General features: G+C 49.0%; 1 protein-coding gene across 4 annotated transcripts in view; it reads right to left on the reverse strand.

Moving 5' to 3' along the window:
* GRAMD2A (GRAM domain containing 2A) overlaps positions 1-18,529 on the reverse strand; it is a 50,392-nt gene extending 31,863 nt beyond the window's left edge. The window contains exons 1-3 of one of the 4 annotated variants that reach the window (XM_044438784.1): positions 18,154-18,261; positions 17,745-17,871; positions 15,902-16,015 (exon numbers count right to left, since the gene is read on the reverse strand). Coding sequence is in view for 1 of the 4 variants with exons in the window: in XM_044438782.1 (XP_044294717.1) it covers positions 17,745-17,871; positions 18,496-18,514 (146 nt within the window). In the remaining 3 variants the exon portion in view is untranslated. The other 3 variants (XM_044438783.1, XM_044438782.1, XM_044438786.1) reach the window with 3 other exon arrangements.
* Positions 18,530-22,681: the final 4,152 nt, after the last annotated feature.

Consider the following 22,681-nt stretch of genomic DNA (forward strand, 5'->3'; position numbering starts at 1 on the left):
CACTAAGTCTGCCTTATGGGTTTTAAATAAGTTCCAATAACTCACAGTCCCCCGAGTTCAGACATCATTCAGAAGAAAGTGCAGCTATTTAAAACTGGAAACAAGTGTTTCACTGGCTCTGGTGTGCAAAGTTGGAGAGGGGAACAACCCCCCCCCCCACTCACTGCCCAAAGTAGGAAGCCATGAATGTTTGCACTTCTTATCAGGTTACCACTGAGTTATTGCCATTTACCCACAGAAGTCACTTGTCCAGCTTCTGAAGCAGGTGACGGGAAGGTACCACTCGTCCACTCCAGCTCCACCTCATTGTGGGCTCCCGTTGCAACATCTCAAGGAGGGAGGGAAGGGGAAAGTTGGCGCCTGGTGCCAAGTGCTCAAGGTAGGGGGCTGCCTGTTTGCTCAAGGATGCTGCATGCTCTTCACCCCTCTTGGCCTCAGTCCCTGGAGAGCTACTCCCACGGGGGGGGGGCGAGGGGGGAGGCATCGTCCTCCAGGTTAGTCATAATACAACTTTCATCATCTCCCCTGCAAGCTGATGGGTTTTAGTCCATTCCAGCTGGAGAGTCCCAGACTGGGAAATGTGGCAGTAGACCCTACGGGCCAGCCAGCTTCCTAAATTCTTTCCTGTCCCACAAGGCTCTCAAATTTGCTTCAAGTATTTCCAATCCAAACAAGATCTCCCTTTGTTCTGCATCCCTCATTTGCCCTTCACCTAACCTGCCTCACAGGACTGTTGTGAGGACAGAATTTTAAAAAGGACAGGAGCCCTTAGGAAGGAAGTTTAAAAGGAACTAAAGAAGAGCAGAAATACGACCTTGCAGGATGCATCAGCTTCAGAGGGGAAAAGTTAGCCTCTTCACTCCAATTTCTGGGTTTGAACTTGGATCCCTGTATTCGTTTTAGGACACACATTTGGGGCGGGAGCCGCAGCAGGGAACGCGCTTCCGGGGAGGATCCCATGACCCCTCAGGCTGTAATAGTCCAGCAAGCTTGTGTTTAATCAGCAAAAGAACTCGCATCAACATTGGCCCAGACAGGTAACCTCATTTCCTGCTTCTTCCCTCCCTTCCCCTTGGCCCTCTTACACTCTGCTGTTTAATTCTGCAGATTTGCTTCAAGTACTTCCAATCCAAACTGGGACAACAAAATTTCCCTTTGTTCTGCATCTCTCATTCCAAAGGACTGACACATCTAATTAAGAGTCTGTCTCCAGACAGGCTGTTGTCTCCTTGGGGCAGAGACCCATCTCTTGAAAGCAACATGGACATCAATCATGCTACAAAAACACCAGAACAGAAGTGCATAATAAGGCCTTATTTTACATGCTGTGATAAACTTGCAAGCTGTAATCAAGTCGAAGTGGAGAGCAAAGAGACGGAAGTTGTTCAGCCATGGAGCCAACTGGGTGGCTTTGGGCCAGTCACAGACTCTCAGCCCAACCTACCTCACAGGGTTGTTGTCGTGGGGATAAGATTAAGGGGAAAGGTGGGATATAAATCTAATAAGAAGTGGAATCCAGCCAAGACAAAGGTGCTGTGCTCGCCTCTTATCCTTTTACTCTGCCCGGTAACAAAAGCTTTCTGGGTAGATCAAAGTAATAAAAATGCAACTCAAAAAGCAAAATGCAGCATAGGAAAAACAATGCAAAAGAAAGGTGCTTTGCCCCAGGCGAGCACAGGCAGAGAAAATGCGCTCTCAGCACTGCTCAAGCATCTTATGACAAAGTTTTCTATTATCGTATTTGGCTTGGAATTGTTTTCAATTTTCCAAACATTCTGCTCCTCCTATTCTGCTTTACATTGCTTTATGGCTTTTATATTTAGTAGCATCATTTCTGTTTTTAACTATGAAATGTCCTGACAACACTCACATGCTGAAGACGTTAAGACAGACGCGTGCAACTCATTTGTTTCTTCCGTCCCTGTTTCTTCTGCTGCCATTGAAACTGCAGGGGCAGTGGTGAAAATTGCAGCTGTTTTATCGTCAAAGAAAGAGTGTGGGGTGCCCACACCTTGTTTATGAGCACAGCTGGACTTCCAAAACCTCCAGAAGCACCCTGAAGCTTGGCAGAAGAGACCTGGGCCTTGCTTCAAGGGAGAACTGCTACAACGTTGGCTGCAGCAGATTCAGCAGCAATGAGGTGCAGTTCTCAGCACGTTCCGAGTGGCTCGCAGAAGTTACCCAAGCAAGTTAGCAGTACAAAGAGACACGTGCCATTTCGTGTAGAAAATGTACACTTTCAGGCATAGAAAGACCCACAAACCCCTAGTGGAACAGAAGATAGGCAGCTGCTTAACACACCTGGTCAGGTGGGCCAGTCCCATCCAGCCCCACATGCCACCTGCCAGGGGTTTTTCCAAGGTCATAGCCAAGGAGGACTGGGTAAGGCAGAGAACTCTGGACTGCTCTTGACTTCTGAACAATAATGTGATTTCCCCCATCCTATTTTATAGTGCTGAAAATAAGAGTGCGCAGGGTAACGAGGACTGGAGGTTTTGAGCAGGCAGAATGTGTGTTTCAACGCTCAGAACAATCCCTTGGCTCAGAACTCTTTAATTCTGTGTGTCTTTTGCACAAAGCTTTGGTTTGGTGGCTCTCAAGGTTCTACTCAAAACCATCATCACAGAGTAGTTCCTGCAAGTCTAACTTTTGCCCAGCCCTAAACCAAAGTACCAGAGCTAAGAAAAACCTCTGTCCAACAACCTTTCGACAGGCAACAACAGAGACCAAATGTGGGACGGAGACCAGCATGCAGAACCTGTCCTAGCCTGGGGCCCACCCAGCTTTGGGGAAAGGGTGCACTGGATTTACTAAAGTACTTCTGCTTTAGGCCAAATTAACCACACCAACAGGGGACTTAGCTCCTTAAGTGAACACCAACTTTAGAGAAAAGATTTAGCACAAGGATGCCACAAAGGAAGAAAAGATTAAATGCCTCATGTATAACAGCTGTAAATTCTCTTGTTTCCCATCCCGAGTTAACCTCAAGTCTAGTTTCACCCTTAGTAACCATTTCCGGAGCACATCAATGTCTACAATTGCAGGTAAAATCGATGAAGACTCTGGTGGTACCCTGCACTATTCTAGCAGAAGCTTGACAAAATGGGCTACAGTCCATGAAAGTATATGCCAAAATAAATGCGTTAATCTTTAAAAGGTGCTTCATGAGTCTTGGTTGTTTTGCTCCTTTGCGCTCAACAGGAGATGACAAGCAATACCCCGTGAACAGTTTCTGTGTTTGTGGCTTCTGCGAGCCAGGCTGGGGAAGGGACAAATTACGAGATCATCCTGTGGCCCAGAGAAGCAGCTGGTCCTCAGTGGTTAAAGAGGAACTCACATAGCTTCAAACGACTTTCTTCTCATGACACTCAGCCCAGAATATACGTGCCACTAAAAAAAGGACTCTTCTCCTCTGGTTTATCACATGTTTGAGGCTGAGAGCAGAATGTGGTGTCACCAGCACCTACAAGACAATGCCTGGGACGGAATGAGACAAGCAAAATCTGCTAAGTGCATTCACTCCCTCCTGCATCCATTTTAAAAGCACTTACCCTCTCCCCTGCATTGTAGCTTCTCTTTAGGTATTCTCATTTTAGGGCTTGATCAACCGTTAGGAGAAGCGGGACCAAACTTTGAAAAGATGCAGGCAGCAACGTCAGGGGTGAAGTACAATATTTGTTGCCCAAGCTTGTCCAAACTCCGGGTCTGCAGAGCTGAAGGGAAGCACACTCTGACCTGGACTCTAAGATCAGCTGATATGTGGCAATATATACTTAAAAGTAAAGGACTGGAAGCAGCCAGATACTATCAAGTGTGCAACTTGGGCAACTTTCATTGGCCCAAGCCAGCACAGCCCATGGTTAGAAACTATGGGAAATGCACTCCCGAACATCTGGAGGGAACCCCCCAGGTCAGGGGACACCACTGGGTCCAGCCCCCTGCTGCTGCAGGTCACCAGGTCACACCATCCCACTCAGATGACTGTCCAGTTTCGTTTTGAATGTCTCCAGTGTGGGAGAGCCCACCTCCTCTCTAGGCAGCTGGTTCCACTCCTGTATTGCTCTGACAGGGAGGAAACTTTTCCTGATATCTAGCCTGAATTTGGGTTGTTGTGACTTGAACTGATTATTCGGTGTTCTGCACTCTGGCATCAGCAAGAAGAGATCTTGACCTTCCTCTTTGTCACAACCTTCCAGGTGCTTATAGAGAGATCTCATGTCCCTCCTCCGTCTTCTCTTCTCAAGGCTGAACATGCCCAGTTCTCTCAGTCTCTCCTCACAGGGCAGTGTTTCCAAACCCTGGATCATTTTTGGTACCCTCCGCTGGACCCTTTCTAATTTGCCTGCATCTTTCTTAAATCTTGGTGCCCAAAACTGGACACAGTATTCTAGATGAGGTCTGACTAGTGAGGAATATAGGCGAACCACCACTTCTCATGATTTGGAAGTAATACTTCTATTAATGCATCCCTAAATAACACGTGCCCTTTTTGCAGCTGTATTGCACTGTTGGCTCATATTTAGCCTGTCGTTCACAATGACTCCTTTTTCTTTTTCAGTTCTCATTCATAAGTCAAGATACAGTATATCTGCATTCTGCTTTATTTTATTTCCAGACCATCCAATAGCTGAAGCTCCCTCTGCAATGCATAGATTGTGCTCTACTTGCAATGTAACCTGGTGCTGCACATTAGTAAAGCCAGTGCCAGGCGGGCCTCAGTGCGGAGATCTTTCCATAATTTGGGGGCCACCACAGAGAAAGCTCTCTTCCTTGCTGCTGCTGACTGGGCCCTCCCTGGTTGTGCCATTCAGAGGAATGCCTCAGATGCTGAATCTATCGTCGGGGTAGACAGCAGCCAGAAGAGCTGTTCTGTCAAGTGCCGTGGTAGCTTTCCTTTTTTCCTCTTGCAAGGGAGCCAGGATGGCTCGGAAGCCGCCCTCCTTTCCATTTTAATCCTCATAACATCCCCATGAGGTAGGTTAAGCTGGGAGTCAGAGAATGGCCCAAAGTCAGCCAGTGAGTGCCATGACTAAGTGGGGACTAGAACCCGGATTTCCCCAGCCCAACATGCTAGCCACCCACTAGAGTGGTTCTAGTACAAGATGATGTAATTTCAAAAGTAGGCACCTGAGCATACTTGCTTTCTCTTCCCTCCCCATTCTTTTTCCTTTTGTGTCATCTCTTGTATGTGAGCTTGTGGGAAGGGTTTTCTCATTTTTAACCCCTGTACACCACCTCCTTTATCAAAGATAGAGGGGATGGAAAGGGCATCAAAGGGCTCCGGGCTGGAAGAGCCATGAAATTCAAGGAAACGTAGAATCACAGAATAGCAGAGTTGGAAGGGGCCAAAAAGGCCGCGGGTCCAACGCCCTGCCCAGCGCAGGGCTCCTAAAAAACCATCCTTCTCCGATGGCTGTCCAGCAGCAACAGACCGGCCTGACGTGGCCCGCCATGGACTCCATCCCCCAGAAGTCAGTGCAGTCACCTCGGATCGCACGTCACGCAGCAGTTTGCAACCTCGCAGCTCCTTGCACAGATCGCAAGACCCACCCTGACTCCTGTGATGCACCTCAAGAGATGCCGGGCTCTGCTCCTAGTCCAGGGTCAGGCAGCGCGAGGCTGGCATGAGGCCCACCATGGCAATTGGGTGGGGGGCCCTGGCCCACCATGGCTATGGCTGCTGCAGCTCCCGGTGGTTCTGCTGCCAAGCAGGGCAGCCAGAGAATCGGCCATTCCCGGGCACGACTGTTCATCTTCTGGAGAAGCTCCTTGAGGCAGCGTGGGGAGGGTGCGGCCCCCACAGGCTTTGGGGGTCAGACGGTGCAGTCACCCAAGCCCCCACCTTAGGGCGTGCACCCCAGACTGGCCAGGCCTGTAGCACCCCCTTAAGCGGTGCCCCCGACAAGCTCTTCCAACTCACCCTACAGATGTTTCAGACCATTGATCCCCTGCAGCCAGCTTGGCAACGATCGAGGATGATGGGAAGCGTCATCCAAAATGCCTGGAAGATGCTAGCTTGGGGAAGGGTTTTCCTGGGCAAACAGGCCCCTCTTGCCCCCTCCCCACAAAGACTGCCCAGTCACTACCGCATGTTCTCCAGCAAAGCTCTCTCCCCAGCCTCCTTTCCACAGCCAGCAGCTTTTTAAGGGGGTGGGGAGCACAGAGACGTAAAACCTTAAGTGGATTTTCTCCCTCGTTCAGAAAAGGCAGAATCTGCTCAGGTACATTTTAAGCTAGGATTTCTCAAGAACAGATAAAAGGGCAGATTTGCCTGACCAGGCAAAGGTTGGATTTGCAGCCGCAGAGTCAGGATGGAAAGGACGCAGGCGGCAAGCTGCTGGATCCGGCCTCATCCTTGCACAACACAGTCCAGAACAGAAGCCTCGCCAGCAACTCCACTGTCCATCAGCCCCAGACCAGACCCATGGGCACCCGACAACTGGCTAGCCAGGCAGGAGCTTTTCTGTATTGTTGCAACACGCGTGTGCATGCACACCGACGTGCACAAAAGGAAACAAGCAAGCGTTGACCGAGCAAGTGTAGATTTGAATTCCACACACAGGGAGCCACCCAGGGCACAGAGACAACACCTTCTCTGTTAGCAGGGCACAAAAGACACATCCAGGCGGCCCTTTCCCACCCCTCTTAAATTCGCGTCTAGGCCCACTGCAACTTTGGGCAAGAGATCAGGGGTTTCTTTTCTTTCCCCGCCCCAACAGCCCCCGTCTCCAGCTGCAGGTGGGTCTAATACGTGACCCCACAGCAGCCCCAGCTGCTTCTGCAGTACAACCATCCCCGACCAACCCTGCTTTCTTCTCCGCCTACCACGAACGTCCCTGGAGCACCTGGGGAGGCGAGGGGAGCGCTGCGTCCCGGGCCTTTCACACTGCACCTTACGCTCCCCATGCCGAGACATGCTCTGCAGCCATGCCTCCCTCGGTCGCTGCAGCCAGCCGCCAATGCTCCCTCCAGGAAGCAGAGCCAGTTATTTTACAAGCTTCAGATCAGGAAGCTGGCAACTTAAAAACTCGAGCATTCCTGACAGGTCAAGCTTTCCACCCTGAGAGCATCGCGGTAAGCTGCTTGCCGGGGGACGGAGGCGTGCTGGCACCAGGACACCACCTGGTCTCCACGGGCGACCCAGCTGCTGCCGGCAGGAAAGGCCACTTGCCAATGGCCAAGAACAAATCCAAAGGGAAGGCACCCACCCAGCACCCAAGAAGAGGGGAGAGCGGTTTGCCTGCAGTGTGCATGCGCTCACTTAGAGGCACACTTAAACATTCTTATTATGTAAGTAAAAACGCAGTATATTCCCCGCAGTCTGCTGTTGACAAGTGACTTCAAAGCCTAGTTCCAATTTTTCCCTCTTTCCTTCAGTCTTCGGCCGGGTGGCTCTTCAAACAGAGGACACCTTCCACAGGGGGGACAGGAGAGGCCCCATGGCCATCCCATAATGCTGGCTCCTCAGAGAACTTGGCCCTCTGTGAAGGCACCAAAGTGCTGGGTCCCCATGACAGATGGAGGACAGAGGCACGTAAGCTAGCAATGTTTCCTTTCGGCCGGGAGAAACGTCTGAGGCAAGTGGAGAAGCGATGCCTAGACCACAAGACAGAAATGCAATGCAGGCAGTTCAGCCTGCTCCCATTTGCACTAAGAAACAGAGCTTCCCTGTTGGGATCAGCAACTAGCAAGGCTAAGTCCGTCCCCATAAAAGGCCCTTTATTTTTTAGGTGTTCATTGAGTATATTTCTATCCTGTCTTTGGATCCACATAAGTCCACAAAGCAGCTCAGCACAGCATTAGCAAAAATTAAACAGGTATCAACCATGATCAAAAGGGCAGAAAACACAGACAATGCGATGTCAAAGAAAGCACAGCAGATTCCAGAAGTCTCTCAGAACACCTAAGAACTGGTCCTGGGCCAGGTGAGCTTTCCCGAGAGAATTCCATGACGTTGGGACTACTGCTGAATTAAGCAATCTCAATCCTGCATCGCCACTCTCAGCATTTCTGATGGAAGAGGAACATGCAGCAAAGCCCTCCAATTCACACACCATAGTTGGGGACCCAGAGGTGAAAAAGCAGTTGAGAACATCAGGGCTTGCCACTGCGAGGAAGACCCCAAGAAGCCCACATTACAGTGCGAACGTCCCTGCTGGCCAAGAATCTCCTGTGGAGTTACTTCCAAGAATCATCTGTTCCTCGGAAAGCAGCATGCTGCAAAGGCAGGGGTGGCAAGACAGGGCCAAGGAGAGATTTAAGCCAAGTCCAGGTGGCTGCTGAGAAGGTATCACGACATGCTGCAGACGGAAAGCAAAAAGCCCTCATCGGATCAGCAGCGAACTCGAAGAGGGGTGGGAAGGGATTGGGAGAGCGCAGCCTCACCTCCGTCCAAATAGAAGTCTGATCTGTGCATCAGAACAAGCACCTGTGGCGACTTCCTGATGACAAAGCTCAGCAGGACTTGCCGATACTGTATGCTCGGAATGAACGCATGTTTTTATAGAGGCACTTTCCCTATGGTCTCCACCCTTTGAGTAATCCTCACAACAGCCTTGAAAGGTAGGCCAGTAATATCAAACCCCCCCCCCCCCAATATTATAGAGGGAGCAGAGAAGTTGTGCTTGCATGTCAAACTCAGCCCAAGAAAAGTCAGGCTCAGAGCCTCTCTCGGCCTACCCTGCAGGGCTCTTGCAAGGATAAAAATTGCAGTGAGGACCCCTCCATTCAGCTGTGCTCCTTGGCAGAAGGGAGAGCATAAACAGGTAAAATAAGATGACTGACAAATGGCTTAGCAGCTTACTCAGGCTGCCACCCACGGCTCAGCACGTAGCTACCTTAAGATACAACCCTGACTCCCTCTCGTCAGCTATTTTGGGCAACCGCCACAGATCAGGATGAGGTGGCGGCAAGAATCAACACAGCTCCTGCAGCCGCCACACTCCCAGCCGCCGTTTAAGTTCTATAGCATCAATGACATCAGGAGGAGGAGCTGGAATCTTAAATACTTTCTTTCCGCTATTCAGAACCTAGGGCTTATTCATCACCCTGGATGCTGTCCTAGTTCCTCATATTTTTAGAAAAGGTTCAACAGCAAGGCTCCATTCACTTTTGATAGTCCTTAGGTAAGCCTCCAGGAGACAGAAGTTTCGTTTCTCCCTTTCCAAGCAGAGCGCCAGCGTGGAAGAGGAACTGGGTGCCAAATTCCTCTCCAAATCGAATCCACGTGGTAACAAAATGCCTGCAGGCAACTTGACCACGTCCTCCAAGAACTCCTATGCGGGTATTTTCTTGCGGCTACTTTCATTTGACCAAAATACTTTTCTGATTATAGGAGGACAAAACTTCCTGCAGCCCATTTACATTCCATAGGGACTCAGCCTCCCGATAGGCCAGCCTTCCCAATGGTTAGGACTTGAACTCCCACCTTCCGGGCCAACATGGCCAACGGCCAGGAATCCTGGGTGTTATAGTCCAAAGGAAAAGGTTGGGAAAGACGGTGAGAGGCTGATGGGTTTTCTCCACTTTTGTACTGATTCTTTCCCCATTCTAAAAGTTTGAAATGACTCCTGCTTTATTTACTGGCAGTAAAGGCTTTAAATTAAAATATGCAGGTATTTTTGGTCTCTTGGCCCATTCACCAGTGCCATGTGGCCCCTGAAAACGTCTCTGGAATGGACTTCAGCACTTGGGTTAAAAGAAATGCTGCACCCGGTCAGAGAAATGGAGTGGTGCTCCAGAGATGCAGGTTCTAGTCTCCTCTGCCCGGAAGCTCAGCAGGTGACTTTGGTGCAGTCTCTGACTCCCTCCCAAACTGATTTGCAGGGGCTAGGAAAATAAATCGAGGAAGAGGGCTGTGTACACCACCCTGAGTTCCTTGCAAGAGGAGGAATGGTGGGGTATAAATGTAAACATTGATTATGATGATGATGATGATGATGGAGGAGGCAGCATCCTATATACTAGCCTACTTCCAAGCCTTCACTGCAGAATCAGGTCATTCTGCACAAATAAACAGCGACTGCTTTGCTAGATCCCAAAATACAGTCTGTAGACAAATGATTCTGGGGTTTGATGAGCTAAACAGGTGAGAGTTTCATCAGCGCTTGACTGAGAGATTGCCTGGGAACCCTAGAAATACATCCCCTTGAGTTCCACAGTGGAGGGAAGAGAAGCCTATAGGTCAGGGGTCTCAAACCCGCAGCCCGCGGGCCAATTGCCGGGACAGGCAGGGCAGGGGGAGGGGATGAGCGCCGCAGGATGAGCGGTCCACCATGCGGCCCAGCCTCACCCAGAGTCTACTTCCAGCGGCCCCCAGGTAGTTGAGTTTGAGACCCCTGCTATCAGTAGAGACAGTTTGCATTAGATTTCTTTAGCAGAGAGGCCGAAAATTCAGCAGGCTGGCCCTTGGTCTCTGGTCCCTTTGCAGCATGATATGAACTACATTGTTTATACAAGCCTCATGTCAGTTCTTTGCATCCCATGTCATATTTTTAGCTTCCTCCGAATGTTTGCAGATGAAGCTTGTCCAGTAAAGTCAGGCTATTATCACCCAGAACTTCTTCTCAGACATCCCCAGAGGACCGCTTCTGTTGTCTCATTACAACCCAAAAATGTTCCACTGCATCGGAGGCCTGGCAACCACATGCGTGTGAACAGATGTTTGCAGAAGAGGAAACCATGGTTTATGATTTCAACTAATGTGCTTAAAGTGGTGAGTTTGATTCATGGGCTCCCGCCTCCCTTTCCTCTACCCTTTGCATGTGAGGGGAGAAGAACAGGAAATCTTGATTAAAGCAAACTGATTCATCTGCAGAACAAAATCAAGCCATGGCCTGAAGACATAACATTCTCCAAGCTGGTGCCCTCCAGGCATCCTGGACCACAAGTCCACCTACTTAGGGGATGCTGCTTTAAGCAAAACACAACCTATGGCATTCAGGTAAACAGCAACCTATAGTCTGTGGCTAACTAGAAGAGATGTCTTCTCTATTCCCCTTGCAGGTAGAGGAACAAGAGGTGGGAGCCATGCAAGGCCTGAGGTTCCCTATGGAACCTCCATGATTTGGAAGACTGTCTCAATCTCTCTCAAATCGGGGTTTGCTATCTTCACACAAATTTCCAGGCACTGCCCAATTCTATCGGCTACCATAATGTTCTATTTATCTTTCCGTCCCCATTTCCTGATGGTCTTTTGCAGGACGTTATTTGTTTTTGTTTTACCAACAAGAGCATTTTACACACACAACTCTGCACACCAAAAAAACAACACACAAATGCATCCATGGATTGATGCCATCAATCACAAAATCTGACCTTAAACAGAATGTCACGTAGTTACACAACACAGCAGGGCAGAGGGAAACCCCAGCTTAAACTAAGACAGATATCCCCTCCCCCACTTTTTTATTTAGAACACAAGTTTATCCCGATTAGAAGCCCAACAGCTGTTAGCCTCATTCTGCCTCAGACTGAGACGGCTGCTGGCACACACCTTGAATGGTTTGCAGAGCCCCAGAAATTCCCATCCTGCCTGCTCCATCTTGGGCAGCAGGAATCTCAGGGCTGCTTTTCACGGAATGGCTTCCCCACAGGGGGAAAAAAACATACAACTGAACTCCCCAAGCCAGGCTTTCCCACATCCAGGCAGCAGCCTTCCTCCGCAGGACCCCCATAATCAGTAAGATCAGCAGTGAAGACTTAGATGCCGCCTCCCAAACACACACCCCAACCAAAACATCCTCCTAATCACACCAGGGGAGCATTCACACAAAACAACCATCACTGGCTGTTGCATTGTTAAAACCTTGCTCTTTCACACAGGGTGGCTGATTTTTCAGGAACACGCCCCTCAGAGCAAGCCTTGGGTTGTCAAAGGGTTGCTTGACCCATGATGGGTCGTTCCCTTATTCTAAATGAGGACAGCGATTTCATTGCAGGTTGTGGAAATCAGTTCGCAAAACACTTGGCAAAAGCAGCAAAACTCGCTGCAGCTCTTTGCAGGCTTGCCCCTGCGGCCGCCAGTGACAGCCCCCCCACCAACGCCCAAGTGAGACCATCACGGGTTCAAACCTTTCTTTTGTCTTGGCTCAGGGAAATTCTGCTTCTAGACTGTCTGGAGGCTTGGGAAGTGTTGAAAAGGTGGAAGTCATGGAGAACTGTCAGTTCAATACTTAAAAGTCAAAGGAATACATTGCTGTGTAGAAGATCTTGCCCCCTGAACCGTTCTTTTGCTGTTTTCCACTTACCTGTGCTGTTCAGGTCACACCTTGAGCAACTGAGCGATCATCAGAAGAAAATATGACCCCAATTACAGTTCTTCTGAGGCTCTGAAAAATGGCTTGGCAGTGAACAAAAAGGAGTAGCTGGCAGAGCAGGGAGACAGATACGGGGCAGGTTCTGCTTTGAAAGACACTGGGATACCAGTCGGAGGACCAAGGGAAGCGGAGGGGAAAGCAAGCCACGGGGAGCCTGGTCAATTCATGGGTGCACCTCGGCTTGCCTCCTGAACAGTTCACACCATGTAGCTTATTCTCAAGGTGATTTAATCTGCTGTGTGAACCTGCCAGGTGTGGAGTAATTTCCTCTTAATTCCTGCAAGCACATGCAGCTCAGATCTGGATCAGGATGGCAGCATTTACCCTTCCCGCCACCCTCATTCTACCCCAAAATTGCAGAAGGAATTAATGCAGACTGTTTTGATTTTTTTTTTTTTTTACTCTCCCATGTGCATAGTGGTGTGTGATTTTGCAAGATAAACAGAGGGTAGGGAAGCAGATATCCTCCTATTCCAAAGTGCCACAGTCTGACTTGCAGGGAAATAGGGAAAACATGCTCAGAATAAACTGTTTGTTTGGGTTTGCATATTCAGAGGTACACTGAGAGGCTATGAAGGGGAAGCTTTCTAGCAACCCCCCAAGCAAAGCGCCTGCTTTAACTGCATTTCAATATCACCACATCACATTTACACCCTGCCTCATTTTTTATCTTGCAAGGACCCCAGGGTAGCTTATACAAGCCTCCTTTGCTCATTTTATCTGCTTAACAGCCCCAGGAGTGAGATCCCAGATTAAAAAGATAAACTTCCTTTCTGCTGATGCTTTTAGTGGCACTTGTTTATCGCAAAGGGGATGTGCACCTTGTTTAAGTAGGAATCTCCACTTCCTCAATGCCACTGCATTCCAGCACCCATCGTTTCGTTCACACGCAACTGCATGCCTTCCTCAGGTCCATGCCCTCTGCTTCCAGTTCACGTCTTACCCCAGGCATACCCTAAATTGTAATCTCACAGATCTAGGTGGTACCAGGTGGGCTAAGGACGATCTTCATTCAGAAGAGCAAAATGCATTTTCAAAATGACCCGTGCCTGGGTCACACAGCAACAAAAGCGACTTCTGCAAGATCTGCCTGCAACCGGCGCCAGGAAGTATTCCAACTGACCCATCTTGCCGCTGCATGTAGAGTCAAGTTCCAGCGAGAGACTTGCTCAAATTTGCCCCCACCACGTCCCGAGAGCTTTGCGCAGCCAGCTTGAACATCCACCAAGTCACAGCCCTTATTCAACAGTGACCTCATTTCCTTGCACAGGCTGGGCACGGCTGTTTTGCCCGGCCTGCATTCCATCTGAAATGGTTCAGGCAGATTCAGAGAAGGAGACTGGAAAAAGCTACATTTCCTTTCTGCAGAGAAAGGAATGAGGAAGACAATCCTTAGTGTAAAAAAAAAAAAGACTCAAAATTGTGAGCAGTAGAAACTTTCTCACAACCCTGAACTTTTCTACAGGCAGGGCAATGATAGAGATTCAGAGATGTTATGTGCCATCTCCCCTCAAGCAATGTTTATAAAAGGCAGCTCAGAGAGCTGCATAATCAAGGAGAAAAATCTAAGTCAACTGCCAAAAGATCAGAGGGAGATGAGTTTAAAACAAGAACTAGAAACAAATATTTAGCAGATGGGACCTGCAACTAATTCTTGCAGTGTGGAGTGCTCCTAGTTGGGGTACCAGCCAGAACCCCAAGGTTTTTTTTTAAATATGTCATTTCATTCTCCTTCCAGTACCTGCCCACAAAGCATCCTCAGTCCAGTCCTCAATGCGCTGCTGGAGGGGGGGGTGAATTATTTTTTCTTTCATTTCTGCAAAGCTCGGGGAGCCCTCAAGCATGCCGATTCCTCTCTCGAGCGCGTACATGGCACCATTTTAGCTACATTCATTATTATTGGTTGTAATATTTAATACATTAAAAGTTCTAAGCAGATTTAGGGAGCTCTCATTCAGAGAATGAGTTCACTATTAGCATGTATGATAATTAGCATTGTTAGCATGTAGCTACGCCTCTGCCACCGTGGTTTCTCCTTCAGACCACCTATGGTGCTTGCAGCTTTTTCTTTCAGCCCCCTTTCTGTCTCCTCCCAAACAGCCGGACACTCGACCAAAAATACTTCCCCACTGACCTCTGGCACATACTTTTTCCCAGTTAAGGTAAGGAACCTGTAGGTATCAGGTGCTGCTAGAATACATTGTCCTTGACCATAATACGTATTACACACACATGCATGCTCTTCCTCTTGCCAGGAACCCTAGATGGGTTACATGGTCTTCCTCGCCTCCATTTTATCCTCACAACAACCCTATGAAGTAGGTTGGGCTGAGAGTCAGTAACTGATCCAAAGTTACCCAGCGAGTATCCCAGTCTGGGAAATGATTAGAACCTGCATCTCCTGAATCCCATTCTAAGCACCAAACTACACTGGCTCTCTTATTACTATGCAAATGTGCCTCCAATTATCTTTCCAATGCTTCTCTTGTCTTTAAATCTGAACTTTTAATGAAGTTTCCCATGCTTTTTCTGTCTTAAACAGTGAACATTAGGATTCTTTTCCATGCTGCTTCTGTTCTTAAATGTGAACTTCAGAAAATTTTCTAATGTTTCTTCTATCTTAAAATATCTTTTAAGATATAAACAGCATTGGAAAGACTATCTGTGACACATTTTGAGAAAGATAAAACAGTTCTTGAGGAAGGAGAGTTATCTCCAAATGTGCTGGGCATACTAAAAGTTAAGGACTAAGGTCAGCTAATTGACACAGATTAGCAGAGGATAATGCAGGATCTGTCCTAGTCCTATCTAAAGATCCCAGAGATTTTGCTAAGGGCCTTTCAGATGCAAAGCATGTGATCTATTCCTGAACTGTATTTCCCAAGCCTAAATTTGACTGCTCAGTTTTTAAAATCTGCCAGCTAAGAAGGTCCCTTTGCACTACAAGTAAACCAACTGTTTAGCAAGACAATACACACCAAGTCAGTACAGGAAAATCAGGAGCAGCCTGGGGAAAATGGGGAGGGGGCGGGAATCCAGGGCCCACTTGGAAAACAGGGACATCCAGGAAAACAGTCAAGGTCCATCTGCCACCCCGTTCCTTTTCCTGGTCACCCCAGAGACACACAGAGTGCCGGAGCCATATGGACACAGACCATCCACCTAACAAGCCGCAGCCGATTCTCAGAGCATTCCCCAAACTTGAAGTCATGTGATGCCGTCTTTTCTCATATTTCTTCATATGTCAGAGCAAAGCCCTTCCATTCAAAAGAAAGCAATCGACCAGCAGGAGGGAAAAATCCAAAACAAACCAGAAATAATTAAAATGCCCAAGTTTGGCAAACGAAGTGGGGGTGGGAAGAGCAAATCAGACATTCTGTCTTGACTAGCAGAGACGGATGTTTAATAGCTTACCACAAACAATACTGGGCCTGTTAGAGCCGAGATGGGGGCCTCCCGGTCTTGTCCAAGCAATCTCCACAAGCATTAACCCTTGCACCTTATTCAAAGGGGAAAGAAAGTGGCCCACTGACACCAGCTGAAACACGTAACGGCAAATTCTGAAAGGAGGTTGCCCGACTCACCTGAACCAGGTTTATAAAGGTCAGCCCACATGTCCTCAGCAAAGAAGAAATTTACATACATCTGCAGCTTGTCTCCCACGTCTTTGCCTTGTTTGCACTTGGAAATCAGAACACCTGAGCCCAAGAAGTGAAAGTTTCCCCGTCAATTTAGCTCAACAACTCAGCAGCACCAACAGACAAAGCCAGGATTGTGTGGAGAAATGGCAAGAAAACACACAAGGGTTCCAAATCTGCCACTCCAGGCCTCCCTGCCCAACTTGGCTGTATGATGCAACATTTAGGAATTGCAAAAAATAAATCCCGGCAGCATGGCTTTGCTCTTCAATATCTGGAGTCCTCTGCAGGGTGTGATGAAAAGAAACACTAAAAGTATAATAGAGTAGCTGACGAAATTTTGGCAGTGAGCCAGACACCCAACGAGCTCATCAGCAGTATCCAAATTTCTTTAAAAGTGCTAAATGCAATCTTGCAAAAGCACAGAAATCAAGACAGTAGGCCAATTCTGTAAAATTAAGGCTGCTGCCTTATGCATCCATGTTCTTTCCAACTGCGGTTCACCAAAATAGGTTAGAATTGAGTACTTTTTAATTTATTTAGGAAGCTATCCTATGCACCTTCAGAGGACCCCCCCCACACACACACACACAATTCCCAGCATTCCGATGACACCACCTAAGAGGCGCTGCAAATGTTCCCAATCCAAGGGGATAATTTTGGGAAAGTCCTACTACAGATAAATAACTTTCAATTAACTCCCCCACTCCACCTAACAGGCAAACAGTATTCCATAGTGACACCTCTATTCGTTCCACCTTTCCTCAGGGGCCCCAAGGCAGGATGTGTAGTTTGAAATTTCTTCTCCTGTCCCCATCTTCCCCTTTTAACATCACAACATCCCTGTAAGGTAGGCTAGAAGAAAAATGGTGACTTGCCTACCCAGAATGTTTCATGGCTAAGCAGAAAATCTGAACATGTGTCTCCACAAAGGCTTATCCATCATTTAGCTATGACACCACACTGACTCTCTGTAAAACAAGTACCTTGAGTTTCTCTTAGCCCAAGGGCTGAACTCAATTTGGAGCAACTCTCAGGAGCCTCATTCCAGCGAGGGCCAGAAGGCAGTAGACAGGGCAAAAAAGGCACGCCTATTTTAGTTTCAAGTCCTTTCTGCCAGTAACTAAACCTAAGATGAGGCTTTTCAGCTTTTTAAATGGAAGAGAAGGAGCTGCGTCAAGGCCAGGTGAACACCGAGCACTGGTCTGGCGGGACAAGGGGCTGGGGAGTCAACCGAGGGACCCCTGGAGACAAGAATGGGTGCAAGGAAGGCTACCCTTTGCCCTTGGGCCTGAAGATCTTCCTCCCCCCGCTTCAGAGGAAGATCTAATTTGGAAGCAACTGGGAACCCCAAAGGAAACCACCTCTAAGTGGGCTAAGGGATTAGGACTGTCGAACTGGACCTGGCTCAACTATGACGCTCACTGGGTTACTTTGGACCGGTCACTGCCTCTCCACCTGACCTACTTTGCAGGGTTGTTGTGAGGATAAAATGAAGGAGAAACTTGGAAGAGGACCATGTAAGTCACCCGAGGTTCCTCGTAAGGGGTACAAAGCTGGGATATAAACATCACAACAACAAAGGATCGGGCAACACTGAGACACTGAGGGCTGGCCCAGAGCCCCATTCCCGGGCAGCCGCTGCGCGGCATCAGGGACAGGCGAAGTTTGCACAGCCCGAAGGGGGGCAGTTTTGTCCCCCCGCGACCGGGTCACCTCTTGCTGCAAGCCCCTTCTCAGCCACCCTCGGAACCCCTCCCGCTCCCGACCCCAGGCCCCGACCCCTTACCCTTTGCTTTTGCTCTGGCCCAAAAGGTTCCAGACGACGGCATAAGCCAAGGCACCAGCGAAACCACCCCCTGCCGCCGCCGCCGCCGCCGCCTCTGTCCCAGCAATCAGAACCCGGAGAGAGGAGTCTGGAGGGAGATCATTTGCCCTAATTAGACCCAGAGCCAAGGCCGGAGGAGCTGGGTCCCGCTCCCTCCCCAGCCCCATCCGCGTTACATACAAGGGATGGGGCAAGGGCTGCTCCCTCAGTTCGTCTGCCTCGGGGCAGCAGCAGGACAATGACCCTCCAACCCGCCATCCAGAGACGCGGCCGAGCCCCGGAGCGCCTTTCCCTGCTCCTGAGGCACAGCCGCGCATTCCGCCCCGTTCCCACGTACAAGTCGACACGGGAGATGATGTAACACGCGTACCTGCCCGTCGGCCCCGCGCGGTCCCCCCTCCGCCGCGCCGTCATTCCCGGCAACTCGCGATCGCCCGGCGCAAGCCCCGCCCACTCGCCAGCCTATTAGCGGCGGCGGCGGCCCTCCACACCGGGCGCCCTTCTCCACCCGAGCGCGCTCATTGGCTTACTCGAGCACCCTCCTTCTGAAGTCCCGCCCACAGGACTAGAGTGGGGGAGTGGGGGGGGTGGCCGGAGAAAGCGGAGGGCTCGCTTCTTAAAGGGGCTGCTCCTCGCCGTGGACGGGCAGCCGAAAGGGGGAGTTGAAGCCACTTTTCCCTTGCAGGTGCTGCCGGCCCGGAGGGAAACCCACCCGGCTTATGCAGCTCCATGGGGCTTCCTTTCCAGTAACCGTATGCAAAAGACAGTAACCTCCCAGCCCGTTCCCTTGATGCTTCCTCGTCCCAGAAGTAACTCCGACGGCATTCAATGAGACTGACTCCTCCGTCGGTGAAGTGCGCACGAGATTACGCCATGCGCAGCATCAGGCAGAAGCCAGCCCCGCCGAGGCCGGCAGAACTGATGGCTGTGTCCACGTTTGCGAGTCGACCCAATGCGCGTTTATGCCAAAGCGGCGCCTCGGACCAAAGCGGCCTGCTGCTTCCCCGCAAGTGACGTGCAGAGGCTCCCCCGCCTGACGTGCTGGGACGGCACTAGACCGCCCCGGTTCAGCCAGTACATTTTATTCTCGCTTCCTCTCAGGAATGCAAAGCGCTGTTCGTTATCTCTCCCATCGGGCACATGTTATGCTCGAGTAGCGCAGGAGTGGGGATTTGAAATCGCCTCTCCCTCCCAGTCTTTGTCTCTGTACATTGCGCCACACTGGCTCTCACTGTGCATTAAACCAGGCTTCCCCAGTAGGGTGTCCTACAGATGTGCTGGGACTACAATTCCAGCATTCCCTGGCCAGACTGGTTGTCTGGATGGTGGGGCATTGCAGTCCAACTTGTCCAGAGAGCGCCAGATTGGGAAAGCTGTACTCAACCTGCACGAGTGCTCTTCATTTATTTCACTCGGTATCTCTCCCATGAGGTGTAAGAGCAGGACCTGAACAAAGGCACCCTTTGTTCAAATATTGTGGATCTGGCATGCAGGAAGAACATATGATCCTCCTTCGCTCGATTTCATGCTCACAACAACCTTTTAAGGTAGGTTAGGCAGAAAGTCACTGAGTGATGGGGACTTGAACCCAAATGTCCCAATCTCAGATGTTCCAAGCCCCAACTAATGCAGAAATAAAAACTGATCTTCTTTCTGCCCTACTAGTCCATGCTTTACAACTGCTTCTATATTCCTAATAAGTTAAACAATTGATTTTTAAAAATCCTGAGCATGTGCAGTCTTACATTTGAAATTCTACTTGAGTTCAAAGTGCAAAACTCCTTCAGAACACCATCCTAAATACAGGAATATCATCAAGCTTGCTCCAGCTTCCTTGATACTAAACACATTTACTTGGGAATAAGCACCAGTTTGATGCAGAAAACAATGTTAAAAGGACATCTCTAACAATGTGCATGCTCAACCAGCTGCCCACTCATTACAGCTGATATAAATACGAAGAAAAGCCGCTGCAGAGACCTGTAGCCGTCTGGGTAGGACCCAGAATGCCCATTGCAGCCCAATTTTCTGCTGCCAAACACCGATAGCATCTGTCTCTGGCTGGGAGCCTCTGGACCTTGCCCCTGAGGTCCAGTCTTAGGTATACCACCGCCTGTGGGAGCTTTCAAACAACTTGTAAACTCAGTCACTGGCACGGGGTCCCAGGTATGCGTCCGTGCTAGTAAGATCTGCCAAGGCTGAGGTTCTGACAAGGGCCAGAGGCTCCAGGGCGGGACCATCCCTTCAGAAAGGTAGGAAGCAACCTTATACCTTGGTCCATTGTTGACCTAGCACCAAATAAACACTTTCTGGCAAACTAGCATTTCCATATTGCCCACAGCTGCTTCCTCCATGCAGAATCTCACTTGTAGTTGCTGTACAAGTTGGTCCTTGCTGTGATCATAACCATATTTCCCAGGAAAGATGCGCCATGGACCTCAGTGGAACTTAGAGTAAATGCTTTTGTTTCGATTGAGTGTACTTGTTGTAACTCACTACAACCAATATTCCACCCCCACCTTCCCCACCCCATCTTTGGTCCCCCAGCGTTTGTGTAGTTTTATCCCCAGTCCTTAAGGCTGAAATGTTTCTCCTACAGCTCAGTTGCTGTAAATTCATCGCTTTTTGTATTTCTTGGCTCTGCCCCTTTTGCTTTCATCCCCGCCCACCTTCTATGAATGGAATTCTGCCCTTGGGGTGAAATAGGTTTAACACCCTTGATTTAAACTGACACCCTGGAATACCAAAGCATGCGCGCCAGTGCATGTTTAGACAGCACTTCTGGCGAGGGAATGTTGCAAGTTCTAATCTAGGACTTCTTTCCATCTTGACATTCCTAAGACTGCCGACTGTTAGTTGCTTAATTTTATATAGAAGGCTGCATGCACATCACAATGACCCCATTATTAATTCACAGATGATTCCATTCAAAGGAAGAGCCAATAGTGTCCTCTCCCCAGTTTGGACAGATAACTCTCACACACAAATGCTCGCACACATGCACGCACTCATGCTTAGCATGACTGCTTTGTTACCCTAGAAGTGGGAATGAGTATTAGCTGATACCCTGGCTCAAAACTCCTACAAAGCCAGCCTTGGGTGGAGCAGCATTCTTGCTCCCTCGCCCTGTTATTATGTCATTTATTCCCATTCCTTAAATATAAACAAGCACCAACCTTTTGGGCATCTGCTACGGAAATGAACTTCCACAACAACATGTGGCACAAACTGGGCACATGAACCGAGGCACTGAAATACTGCCAGCTCCATCAAAGACATCCTAGAGGAGAAGGAAGATTCCTGGAAGGTGTCCCTTCACACAGTCAGGACTTTGAGACACGCTCAGAGCCCTGCTGGATCAGACCACAAGTTTTATCTCAAAGAGGCCTAGTTGAGAGCTCTGGACAAAAGTGTTGTCAGGACAGAAGGACTTCAGTATATGCAATATGTTGATGGACATCACTGATGCAAAAGGTGCGGGCTGCCACTGGTTTTAGAGGTCTTTAACGGGATTATTTGAATTCAAGGTGGATAAGTCCATCAATAGCTGTTGGCCACTGAGTCTCCATGTTTAGAGGCAGTGTACCTTTGAGTACCAACCACTGGGGAGGAAGGAAGCCTTCATGTGCTGGCTTGTGACCTTCACATAAGTGTCTGGCTGGCCACTGAATGAAATGGTGATGTAGAAGTAGACGACTCTTCCACTGTTGCTGCCCAGTGGCTGCCTATCACCATCAGCCATAGCTTTGGCTATAGACAGTAGAGAAATGTATGTGTTTATACTTGCATGCTGCTAACTATTCCAATAGGAATCTCTAAGCAGCAAATAACAACCACCACCTTCACCTTCACGAGTTTGTCTAATCCCCCTTTACAGCTAAATTGGGAGCTACTGATACACTTTATGGTAGCAAGTTCTACAGTTTTGCTAACCACTCATGTGGTTAGAATAGTTCCACATATTTGCTAATGTGGCAGAATAGTACCCCATATATATTTTAAATCCAAATGCAGTGGGTAATATAAATAGGAAGGTTATTGTTGGTAGTAGAATTGCCCAATGTTTCCAAAGTGGAGAGATTCCACTTCCAATGAAATCTAATTGCCTCTTTGAACATCAAAGGGAATGTAGAGACAGGAACATGAGAAGAGCACTGCTGGATCACAGCAAGAGACTAACCAGTCCAGCATTTGGTTCACATTGTGGCCAACCAGCCGCCGCCAGGAAACCCGCAAGCCAGACAGGAGTGCAACCATGTCCTCCTGTCTTGTTCCCTAGCAACCAGTGCACAGAGGCCTACTGCCCCATTCTGGACAGGCACACCACACAGTTCAAACAGGCAATACCGGCGAAATAGGAAGTGCATCATAGACCAAAGTACCTCTGTCTGTTCTTAGAGGAGTGTCTGTTAGCTGCAGCATAAATGCCCATGCTGGCTGGCACCTCTGGAAGGGACTGGTTTGCAGAAGGCTGCTCTCCAGCAATCAGACAGAGGTGCTTCCCAGCCTCAGTAGGAAGGAACATGGGACCTTCTGCTTGTAGGACATGCTGCACTACAGAGCAATGTTCTCCCTCTCCTGCAGATGTGTTTTACCATTTTAGTCCATGTCAGGGCTTAAAGGATTGTGACAGAAGGAGCACCCTAGTAAGGCCGTAAAGCTGTTAATGGATTAGGTCAATCAACCAAAAAACTCTGTGTGATTGACTAGAACCATGCTTCCCCTTAATTAAATGCACTCTTTCCAAAGGTGAATAGTTTAATCTTTAAAACATTCACTAACAGTAACTGGTAAGCGCTGGGAAGAGCACCAGGAATCCTTCATATAAAATACAGCACTTACTGCTTCATGTGGACAAACATCTTTAAAAATAAGACAGGTGGGCCTTTTCCTCTGGT

Source organism: Varanus komodoensis, unplaced genomic scaffold (genome assembly GCF_004798865.1).
Source record: "Varanus komodoensis strain SLA01 unplaced genomic scaffold, ASM479886v1 scaffold33, whole genome shotgun sequence".
NCBI classification, from domain to species: domain Eukaryota; kingdom Metazoa; phylum Chordata; class Lepidosauria; order Squamata; family Varanidae; genus Varanus; species Varanus komodoensis.